The sequence below is a fragment of the Ammodytes marinus genome (assembly GCF_949987685.1).
Source record: "Ammodytes marinus genome assembly, chromosome: 3".
In the NCBI taxonomy this organism is placed as follows: domain Eukaryota; kingdom Metazoa; phylum Chordata; class Actinopteri; order Uranoscopiformes; family Ammodytidae; genus Ammodytes; species Ammodytes marinus.
Window position 1 is genome coordinate 10864286 of NC_137232.1, and position 12510 is coordinate 10876795.

Sequence of the window (12510 nt, forward strand, 5' to 3'; positions counted from 1 at the left end):
TCCATGTCAGTCCTAACCGTTATTAATGTCCAATCACTCGAGCGTGGCGAGGAAGTCGATCCAGAAGGAAGTCTTTCGTTTACACGCCAAGAAATGTCATTTGTACTTTGTCGGATGTCTAGCACGGGCGGCGCCTTCGACCCAGCCGGGTGACGCATGATGGGAAATGGTTGCCACGGTAACAATCGAAACATCCTGTCACAGCCATTATTACAATTCATAGATTGGATTAGAGCCACTTGTCATCATTTAAGCTTTGTGATGACTTTATTTTGGTAAAAGAAACAAAATAAAAAAATAGCACAGCATCACCACCTCCTAGATATATGACTCTTAGAAAAATACGTTAATGTTGTGTAGGTGGATACCACACTTTGTGTTAACCCAAGACTTAAAAAAATATTAATAACTGCAAATGTTTGATTTTTTTTTTTTGTGTGTGTGGTGCAAAATTCCTTTCCACCAAAAAGGCACATAACCAGCCAGGTAATCTAAAGTAAAGGTAGCACTAAACGCTGGCTGGCTGATCAGTGCTGCTTGTGTCCCTTCAAAAGCCTTAAAGAGAGAAGGTCCCACTCAAAGAGCCTTTTTTCTAGTGGTTTATCAGTGCTCGCGACTGTTCACTCACGCTCATTCACTGTCTTTATAAAGCTCTGGATGTCTCCTTTGCATTTCCTTTCATCCTATTTGTGATCTGTTCTGAGCTCCCTCCCCCCCCCCCCCATCTCTCACCACTGCACTGAATTGCACAACTCTTGTGGTCTTTGTCTTTGACTTAAAAGTTTTTTTTGTAAGTTCACATGTGGGAGGGATGATAACTGAATTTGATGTAGCTACCTTGTAAATAGCGGCTAGTATCTTCTCATGTTAGACTAACGCTTGCCTTATTGTAAGTGGGAAAAATGAGCATTATAAATTGTTGGAATTCTTGATTTCAAAATGTAGTCACATTCCAGTTTTTTCTGATCATGTAGTGTATATTTATATTTGTAGTAAAGTATTTATCTGTCATCATTGTAAATGGCTGTTTGTTTGTTTTTTCTTCAGTTTTCATGTCCATCTCAGTTTTCTTAATTTATTTAATGAAGGACTGCAGTGTCGGACATTGCACATCTTAACATGAACAATGATTGGTTAGCAGCAGTGGTTGCCATCATCAATACCTTCCAGATATTTAGTTCCTTGTGATTGGCTGAAAGCTGAGACTCATTCTGATCAATATTAGCACATCTGTTCATTATTTACATTTTAGCATTTCTGACTTTATTTGAATTTTTTCAATCGATGAAAATGTTTGGATTGTAGAAGCTTTGGGATAAAATACACCTTACATTTTCATTATCAGGAAAGCATTTTTACGAAAATTTTATTAAAGCTGCATAGTGAAAACAGATTAAATCATTTTCTTTCAGCCACGTGGGTTGAGTGCAGCCAGACACTGTTGAAACACAACAATGAAACATCTTTATGAAGTTGATCTGGGAAGAGGTTGACTATATACACAGCATGGGGCAACATTAGCTTGCTGCTGGCTCGGAAAACCACAATAATAACTGTTAGTCCAATGTTCACTCTAAATAAAAAACAGGTTGATGGGAGGGGAGCGTGTCTATGGTCCCACAGCCCTATGTTCACAGATTTTCTAAGTAATCTAACTATATAATATAGAATAGTCAGTGTGTGTGTGTCTGTCGATCTCACTCACTCCTATTTTAAACCTCTCCCTGTTTGAAGAAACAGTTAATGAAATACAGTAGATGTTCAGATTGCCAGCCAATCGCAGGAAAGAAGGAATAGATTTCCTCCTTCTAAAATGGAAAATATGCAATTCACAAATATTCTTTCACCGTTTCACAATTCTACAAGCACAACTTTTTTTTTGGCGCTCATCTTTAATTCATCAAACACTATAACGAATGGGCCTTCATGGTAATTAGAAGCTGCATCAACTCCTGAAAGATTACTCATTTTCCACAAGAGTACGGCCAATAATCTCAAACTCTATACGTTGTTTCCTCTTCAAATGCTTGTAAAAGACACTGTTCCAAAATGATTTAATTAATGTAGATCTCAAACTATTTGTATTTTGAAATACTTTTGCTGAAAATACAGTCTGTGCCCTCAAACCAGGACCAAGGGAGAGACTCCATACTTAATAAAGATATTCTGATGTGTTTTCTTTACTGGGTAGTTTTGTGGATAACTTGTAACACAGCAACACAATTAGACACACGAAAATCAGTCTTCTCCTTTATTCAAGCGGGCATTTACAAGATCAACTCAAGCGAAAGTCACAGTCAGTAAAAAAGCCTATTTTTCCAGCTATTAATGAGTCATAAATAAATGGGTTTTATAGCACATGTGGAGGGATGCTGCTGTGTGGTGGACACATGCGGTTAATAGAGAAAGCACGGCACCTCAAGCCTGAGCTCAACCTGAACAGTACAGAAGCTGCACTACTACAGTATATGGTAAATACAATGGGTTACGGACATAGCTATTAAATACATACAAACACCACTTGTCACGTTTGTAAGTCACAGAGAGACAAGTCTGAGATCGAACCCATAGCTGGCATGAAATAAGAAAAGCTGGGTGTGGCAGTGAGTGACTTTGGCCACATCAGATTCCCATCTGATTGACAACAGTAGTCACAGTAGCAGTCTTTTGTGTGTGTGTGTTTTTGAACGTGCTCTCTCTATCAGCAAGATAAAATCCTTTTGAAAATTCATGAAAAAGCAACACTACGATTAAAACACTCTTACAATTTTTTTTTTTTTAATTTACCAAGTTGAGCTTATGAATAAGAACATTTGTTACCTTATAAATTGTTGCAAAGCATTACAAAATCTTACTTTTTCTCATAGTAGAGTTTAATCTGTTATAGTAAGGCTGGGTCTCCCCCACATCTTAGAACTCTAGTGTGTATATCCATTTGTGACCCATTTTAAGCCAGTGACCCAAGGTAGTGTAAACACATAGGATCAAATGGACATGGAGATCTTTTCCCTCCGCTGGAGTGTATTAGATCATCATAGGGATGAAATACTGAGCCCAGCAGCCTGGGTGAGTGTGTACGGATGGTGTTAGTGTTGTGTGTGTGTGTGTGTGTGTGTGTGTGTGTGTGTGTGTGTGTGTGTGTGTGTGTGTGTGTGTGTGTGTGTGTGTGTGTGTGTGTGTGTGTGTGTGTGTGTGTGTGTGTGTGTGTGTGTGTGTGTGTGTGTACTGCTGTCTCAGTGTGGCTGAAAGGTCTTGGCCAGGTCCTCCAGCAAGGACATTAACTTCTGCTCCTCCAGGTCAGAGCTGCGAGTCCAGGCCAGAGGAAGGTGGGCGGACACCATCTTACGGTCTGTGTGCACAAACACACAAATATGTTTAGAGATACACCTATTTTTCAGTCCAATCCAAATCCGATGTCTGGGTTTTGGATATCGGCCCATACCGATACCATCCGATATCATAATTATTATGCATTATGTTTGTTGGTGGTGATGTTCTGTGCAAAGCCAGGAAGTCTAAAGCGACACAGCAATTCGAAATCTTGTGAGGGATTTTAGTCACAAACTAACACTTGGACTGGGGGTGGACTGAATAGATTTTGGAGATCAAAGGTCAAATTGTACCATATTGTAGCTTCTTAGGAGCTTTACCTTCTTTAAAACACTGCCTACCACCAGTGTACTTTCACCTTTCTGCTATTGTATGCCTTGCGTAGGCCTATAAACGCCAGGCGGTATTTTACTTTCCCTGTTTGTGATGTTGAGGTAATATTGATTTCTGCAGGCGACCAGGGGATGTAGAGTACAGTGGCAGGAGGTTAGCTCTGATAAGGCCTGTGTTTAAAGGGCAATAAAAGCCAAGCACGTTCAAACATCAACGTCCTACATTAAAAGGAGATTGGTTGGTCAAGACATGCAAACACTGGATTCAATTTCAACCGTCTTCCCCAATGGCAACTGACTTAGCCTCTCTCCCATGACACATAATGCAAACACCTGGGTTCCTGCAGAGTTCAAGTTGAATGTAAGACATAAAAGACCTTTTTAAAATCAAATCGAGCACAATAAAATACCTGCTGTGCTGTGTCATGATCATATACCCTTAGTATTAAAGTATGATGTATGACCAGTACTGACGTTATGGCCTAGAACTTTGAGCAGGTGTTGAAAGAAAGTGTTGAATAGCATCCTGCTTCCTTTTAAGACCTGTTCTGAATGAACTCAATTCACAGCACAGACATTTACTAAACCTGCAGATACTTTTAAACTTTCTTTACCTTTGACTGTTTTGGAGCAAGCAATAGCAATAGATTGAAATACTGCGCTCGTCATCAGTAAGTTTTAAGAAAACGTTTCACTTTTCATTGCCTATAAGAATAGTTTGATAAGGCCGGCCATTCCAAGTGTATTAGCGATACTAGAGAAGCTAGTAGTGTTTTGGCACCTTCATCAGTTTGGCGTAGCGTGTTGAAATGAGATAGAGAAAAAGAAACAGGCAAACTGACAGCTTGACTGATATTTCAGGAGACAGCTCAGACATGAAAGCTTATCCTGCAACAAAATACAAGCAGACTTGATGTGTTCTGTAGGCAGTGCTCCAGCGTGTCATATCCACCTCACTGTACCTTCTTATCGGTATTATATCAATATTCTGAAAGCATCAATAGGGGAGAGAAAAATGAAGACAGCCGACATAACTGACTCATACCACATCACATTAAGAGATGAATGCACTATGTCTGTGTCTCTGTTGAAGTGAGCTCTTCAAATTAGGCTACGGCCTCTATCTTCAAGGGCACTGAGTACTGTGTGTGTGTGTGTTTGTGTGTGTGTGTGTGTGTGTGTGTGTGTGTGTGTGTGTGTGTGTGTGTGTGTGTGTGTGTGTGTGTGTGTGTGACTGTGTGTGTATTTGCGCACCCAAGTGCATTTGTGTGCGTGTGCTCATAGAGGCTCTATACTCTCTGGCAGTATCTGGCACCAAAAGCAGCCCCACTCCAGCTGCAATGGACAAAGGCCAAACCCTCACACACTCACCCACACACACACACACACACACACACACACACACACACACACACGCACACGCACACGCATGCATGCACATATGCACACACACACACACTGACAAACATACTTCAATATAATTCAGCCAATATTGTCTGCTTGTCTTCTGGTTGGTCCTTTTCTTACTTTTTAAAAAAAAATCTCAGGGTACTGCTTAAATGAAACAAGAAAAAGCCTTCATACAATCCTAATGAGCGAGTGAATGATATTGAGAAAGATGACTTGAGTTGTGTAACATACCCTGGTAGAAGCGCCCACTGGGCTTTGTGATAGTGGCCTCAGACACTGCCAGCCACACCACGGTGTCGGCCCCCTGATCAGGGCTCCTCAGACTGTCCTTCATAGAGCGATGGAAGTCTGGCATGGCATTGGCCACCGCTGGGTTGGGCAGACAGAGAGGTAGAGAAACTTGGATAAGAGTTAAGGTTACAAGGGAAACGTTTCTTTGTACAGAGACAGACTTTATGAAAGGTCACATATTTATTATGCTGATATTTTCCAGATAAAAATGATTATATGGGTTTCTACTAGAAACTGTTTTCATGGGGCAGTGTCCAAAAAAAACCGTAATATTTCCCACAGTGCCAATTCTGAATCTCTTGACTGCATATTGCACTACTTGTAAATATTGTTCATTCGTTCATTACGTTGCACATTTAAATTGAATTGATCTACTTTTTACTTTCTATTCTATTTTATATATATCGTTTTTATTTTGTACCCCTTTTTGCACTATTTCGTATTTAGAATTTACTGTTTATCTTTATCTTATTCAACTTTATCTTATTATTGTTATTGCTCCTATTGCATTTAAAAATAGTCCAAAAAGCTGTTCTCAGTGTGTGAGTGGGCGGGTACCTGGAGTATCCACCCAGCCAGGATGCATGACGGAGAAGTGGATGTTGGTTTGAGTCTTAGCCAGCTGCTCTGTCATCACCACCTGCTGCCTCTGCAACACACACACACACACACACACACACACACACACACACACACACACACACACACACACACACACACACACACACACACACACACACACACACACACACACACACACAATAAAATAACCTGGTGCGAAGGGTTGAACTGTTACTCCAAGTGATGTAACTGGAATGAAACTTCCATTTGCCAATATTTCGCTCCATGCATATCATGCTGTATATGCATTATTATTTGGCAAATGTTATCCTTAGAATAATGTAGACCAGCGGTTTTCAAACTGTGGGGCGCGCCCCCCTTGGGGGGCGCGGGGTTATGGCAGGGGGGGCGCGGATGAATATGTAAAAAAAAATAAAAAATAAAAAAAATAAAAAATAAATAAAAATTAGTTTTTCTTTTTTATACTAAGATCATGGCATAGCTGGACACAAGTTCTTCTGCTTCGTTCCCCTCACTGCATTTAAATGCATTCAGTAAATTACAGAGAAATAGGTCTCGTTAAAGAAAAAGAGCACCAAGCCCAACCCAGAGGACCCTGCATACATTTTGTTTATTTTAAATTAATATTTTTATGGAAAATCCATGTGTCCTTCTTCAATAGCTTCTAATTCATCAGACCCAGTGTCTCCAAATTATTTGTTCACACAAAATTCCTCATATTTAGCCTCTTAATTGTCCTCTCAAAGTGCACCAGATTCATGCATTTCACTTTAAAAAGGTGAAAAAAAATCTCCCGGGGGGGCATACCCCCGGACCCCCCTAGGAGGGTCTGGTTCTCCACTGGCTACTATTCTCCTCCAGCAGGACATTGGAGGCACTAGCGAAAAAACACTGGGTGTGTGAATGACATTTAACTAGTCAATAATTTGGGCAAGTCTGTCTGCCTATCTTTCTCACTCCGATGCACACTCAGTCAGTATTATCCATGCTTAAAGGAAGCAGGATTAAAACACTGGATGAAGATGTTAAAATTTATTAAATGTGTTTAAAAACGCACAAAAATATTTAGAATGTTTCAAAAACATGTTTAAATTTGTAAAATAATAATTTTTTTTTTGGGGGGGGGGGGCTCCGCTGAAATTTGTTCTCTGAGGGGGGGCTCACTCTCTCACACTTTGAAAACCCCTGATGTAGACCTTCACACAACATGCAAGACATTTTTATTTGCACCGTTGCAGTGCTAGGCCTTCATCAGGCAAACAGCTAATGTTATCCTCAAAGCAGTATCTAATATAAAATCCTGCTGCAGCAAAAATTAATGCAGATATCTCCCTTCTATTTTTTCAATGAAAGCATAACTTGCCATTACACTAATCACACTGCTCTAGGCTTTTCTTTCTTTTATACAATTGACATACAAACACAATTCCAATTTCTTGTCTGTTTCCTAACAAACTTCAGTAAAGCATAAAACATCCGTCCATCCGTGCCCCTTAGAAAGGCACAGTCACGTTTATACCTCAGTGAGTTTTCTTACTTTGTGCTGTGCGTAGACCATGGTGCCGTCAAAGCGGCCCCTCTCAGACTGCAGATTTCCTGTCCGCAGCTTCTGCACCAACATTCCCCCTGATGACACAGTGATCTGAACAGGGACAAATGCAGACACAAGGGTGAGAAGCGGAAGAGGGAGCTGGGGTTAATATAGGCATGATATACACAATCCAATATGTATATCATCTTGTAGTTTAATGTGCACAGTTTACAGTGCCGGAACATAACCAGTGTATTCAAGTATAATATTATAAAGTGATAGTTTAAGGTTCAGGAGTTTGACATAAAATAGAATTAAAAACTATGATAAAATATGATGATGTCATTTATACACCAAACTGTAATTATGTAATGATTAAATTTAGCTCATGCATACATTGTGAGCTGCTAGAATGCTGCTTACATGATTTATTTACATATTCCATTAAAATATTATATAAAATTACAAAGAGGTGAGTGGGTTCTAGTAGCTCTGAGACTTTAAGTTAGATTTTCTAAATAATATTAGTTTTTTAATGCAGGACTATTACATGTAATGGGGTATTAACTCTTACACTGCTGACTGTGTGTGTCTGTAGGGTCAGATAAACAGACTCACCACTCTGGGATCTGCACTCTTCTCCAGCAAGGGAATCAGACTCTTGGTGAGGATGTAAATCCCTAGTGGACAATAATAATAAATATATATTTTTTTTAATGTTCCATAACTTACTTCTATCTCTCTTTCTTAGCAGTGTTTTGTGTTCACGCCTCAGCCCTGATCTTTGACTCACCGAGGACGTTAGTGGCAAAGCTCTTCTCCAGCCCCTCAGTGTTCACATCCCTCTCGCTCATGATGGCGCCTGCGTTATTGATCTGAACGGATTACACACACACACACACGCACACACACACACACACACACACACACACACAAGATCACTTCACTGACTCACAAAGTGGATCAAAAACAATGAGACGAAAAAGTTTCATGGATGCTTTAAGTAAGCACTGATAGAGCGAATGACAGTAAAATTGATATAATGAAAAGAAACTCATGCTACTCACTAGCACATTGAGGGCCTTGTACTTCCTCTTGAAGCCCTCTGCAAACTCCCAGACCTTCTTGGTCTCAGACAGGTCCAGTATGTGGACGTAGACCTCCTGAAATGAGACACCAGGCCTTTAGAACAATGAACCAGAGGGATTTAAAGGGCCCGTTATATGTCCCTGTATTTTTTCAGTCATACTGTACTTTATTTCCCGACTCCTTGACGATGTCGGCCCTGGCCTCTTCAGCCTTGTCCTTGTTCCTGCACACCATGTGGATGGTTCCACCTGTGACAAGAGATTGGAACAAACACAACTTCTTCACCCTCCAGAGGAAAACTGTATACAGACACAATGTCCAACCATTAACCCATTCAGACCTAATTAGTCCATCTAATAAAACCCCCTCTAAAACCTGAGCATTGTTTCAAAACTACGTCCCAAAACCTGAAAGATTCCACTGAACGTCAACTAAACTAAATTCTTTATTTCCGAGCCTCTATAGGAGACGGAGACATTTGAAAGCTATAAACCCTTGGCTTTAACTGTAAATAATTTCCTTTACCCTAAAGTGCATAAAAAAATAAAAAATAACTAACTTTATAACTATAAATCAATGCCTTTGTCCATTAACATTTAATTTAAAAAATAATTAAATAAACAAAAATAAAAAAAGAATGAACACTGTTACTACGGATGTCAATAGAGATGTTTGCCTAACCACATTGCATTGCGTCGGTGATGTGTCTTAAAAACGATGACATCATGCGAAACGTGCAGACGTCTCAATGCGTTAGTATCAGTCACATCATGTTGTGTTGGGTGTGTGTTCTTCATATGGTGTATGAGTTGATCTGCTGAACAGAAGGCAGCAGAATGGTCACCTTTCTTAGCGATGGCCATGGCGGTGGCCTTCCCAATGCCACTGTTGGCTCCTGTGATCATGAAGGCGCGTCCAGCCACAGACACCTCCAGGTCCTTCTCCACAAAGCTCTTAGAGGAAGACAGGAAGGCATTCCTGCAGGACATAGACATGTACCACACTGAATTCATGTTATCAGCTTAACGCATCCTCCGTATACTGTATCACCAACTGAGATGAGGCTGTATAGTGAGGTTAAAGGGGACAATTTGAATTAGATTCCAATAGTAATAACACATATGCAGATCTGAGAGAGAAAGGGTGTGTGTGTGTGTGTGTGTGTGTGTGTGTGTGTGTGTGTGTGTGTGTGTGTGTGTGTGTGTGTGTGTGTGTGTGTGTGCTTTCAGGTCAGAAAGGGTCAGTGTTTGATGTCAGCCTTGTTACTGTACAATCTCTTAACAGCTTGACTGTAAAGACACAATGAAGACGAGAGTGTGCCTGGCATCGCCTCTGAAGAGAAGGGGCTTCGGGGTCAGACTACAGAAAGCAAAAAACAGTTTGTGTTTGTGTGTGTGTGTGTATGTGTGTGTGAGGATGGGTGCCACCGAGGACTTCAATTGCCCCCATTGTCTTCTATGCCATTGTTGAGGATAGAGGGGTAATACTGAGTGCTAAATGCCCGCTCTGTTCCATGGTGTCATGCAGAGCGCTATTAGCGCAGGCCAGGGTCAGAGCGGGTTGCCGGGCAGCGCTCTGCGAGGAGAGATAACACAGAACAAAGGGAAGAAGGGAAACGATCACAAAAGCACCTCTTCACACAACTTGGCTTGTTGTACTGATGAGGAAAGGCGCTTTAAGGCTGCAATAGATCAGACACAGGGCCGATAGAGGCATTCAGAGGCCTTACATGGCTTATATGGCCTTACACGGCTCATGCTGCTGAGTCACCGAAAAAAACGTTACTGGATTTATTGTATAATTTGATGATATTCTAAAGGTACGCTGGAATTCCATTCTGATCAGTGATGATGTGGTAATCAAAAGGATGGTTAACTAGAAAACTACAGCAAGTGATCATCATCCGCCACAAACGGAAACAAACATCAGCTGCCTTTTCACCAATACATACAAATTAGGGATACACGGTATTGGATTCTTTTACTGATATTGTAAAACTCATTCTGCCAATTACCGATATCGATACCGATATATAGCATTTACTGTATGTAATAAAAAAAATTCACACATCTAATTGCAGATATCAAATCTCTTTTCTTAGAGAATTAACATATTTTTATGTAAACTCTTATCGTGTTGGCCCACCGATAAATGCAGACATAAAACAAAGCTTAAAATTATGTTATTTTTTATTTTGTATAACATCATTTGTATGGATGTGTGGCACGTGTGCTATGCTGCAGGTTGAGGTATGTGATAAAGCAGCAGTATAATTATCGGTTTGTTTTTCGATATCCAATATATTTCATTTTACAGCCAATATCTGCCGAAACCGATAACGTACCGATAATATCCTGCATCCATACACAAAATGATATATCCTCCAGCCCTTATACAATCTTTGAACTGACCTCACAGAATACATTATTCCAATTAGATAACACTTCAAAACACAATGACTAGTAACACCAATTTTCAATTGTGTCAATAATGGGGTGATTTGTTTCTTGACTTAGGGATTCATCATTTGGTCTGTTAAATGTCAGAAAAATAGGGAATAAAGCCAGTCACAGTTACCCAGAGCTCAAAGTGACGTGTTCAGATGGCATTTTTCTGTTCGACCGACAGTCGAAAAACCATTATACGCTCAGTTTTCAATTTCAATGTTATAATACAGAGAAAAGCAGCAAATCCTCACACGTGAGGTTGGAATCAGCAAATATTTAGCATTTATGCTTGAATTTTATGTAATTGTTAGAAGAGGTTATTGGGTTATACCCTGTTTCTATTCAGTTGAGCTGCTGGGCTAATTCTATAATGACAAAAACCCATCCCTTCACTTATGGTCTCATCATAAAGACAACTATAGTTCATACATTTAAAATATAAAATAAAAAACAAACATAAGCTATAACAAAATAAATAAATGAATACCATAGGAAAACAACGTATACTGTCTCTGTTTTACAAGAGGCTGAATATTTTCAAATTAAATGTTGAGGACTGTAGTCTTTTTTGAACTTTTCAAACTGGGAGATTAGAGTCAAATATATCCCATTACATAGGCTACAATTAAATCATGAGGCAAATAGCAGGAAATGGCATTCAGTTTGAGGAGCTTTTTCATCATTAACTAGGCCTTAATCTAACCTTTACCTTTTCTTCCATGTTGACTTTTTGTGCATATGATGGATGAAGCAAGGTTATTACTGTCTTCTAGTGTCTAGGCCTATGATCTAAAATTATAATCACTAGATTTTTCCTCCCAACACACACATAGTGGGGAGTGATGCGCTCACACACACACACACACACACACACACACACACACACACACACACAGGCCACAGCAGGTAGGTCCCCAGGCTTACTCCAGCTCCTACACCCTGGGCCACAGTGATGTCCTCCCTACAAAGGGTCAGATAAAGACGGTCTTCTTACCTGGTGAACTCGGTCATTCCCTTCAGGAACCAGGCGGAGTTGCGGTACAGAGACATGGCGTTGCTCTCTGGAAGCCTCTCGCTGTGCTAAGCTCTCTCCTCCGCTTTTACCCCCCTGGACCAAAACCACGTGGAGCTTCACTGAATTAACATGAGCGGGTGACACTGACAGCTACTCCGGCCACCCAGCGGCGGCAAAAGAAAGGCTACATTGGTCCACTTGTTGAACCTAGCCTATAGAATGTAAGAGCCCATAGGCCTAATGTAAAGACGACCCATGTCATTAAAAATGTAGCCTGATAAAACCCATAATGGTATAAATGGGTCAGATAAAGAAACGAAATGTTTTTTGCCCATAACAAAATATTGTTTTCACGTTTCAGGCTAGCCTATTATGGAGTGACCCAAATATTTTGTTCACTCCAATGTAGGCTAATAACTGGACAAAAGTGTAGCCTATGTTGTTACATTATGGGTTTTATTATTTCTTTGGCCTAGCCTACAT

The 12510-nt window shown here is 40.2% G+C and overlaps 1 protein-coding gene across 1 annotated transcript; it reads right to left on the minus strand.

The window, feature by feature from the left end:
• Positions 1-3233: 3233 nt before the first annotated feature.
• dhrs12la (dehydrogenase/reductase 12-like a) lies at positions 3234-12135 on the minus strand (the record flags this gene model as incomplete). The annotated part of the gene is made up of 10 exons (XM_080025181.1): positions 12007-12135; positions 9410-9543; positions 8731-8813; positions 8544-8639; positions 8270-8351; positions 8095-8156; positions 7483-7587; positions 5922-6012; positions 5304-5441; positions 3234-3349 (listed from the first exon to the last, which is right to left on the minus strand). The coding sequence occupies exons 1-10, from the start codon at positions 12060-12062 to the stop codon at positions 3234-3236; spliced, it is 963 nt and encodes a 320-aa protein (XP_079881307.1). The 5' UTR covers positions 12063-12135.
• Positions 12136-12510: the final 375 nt, after the last annotated feature.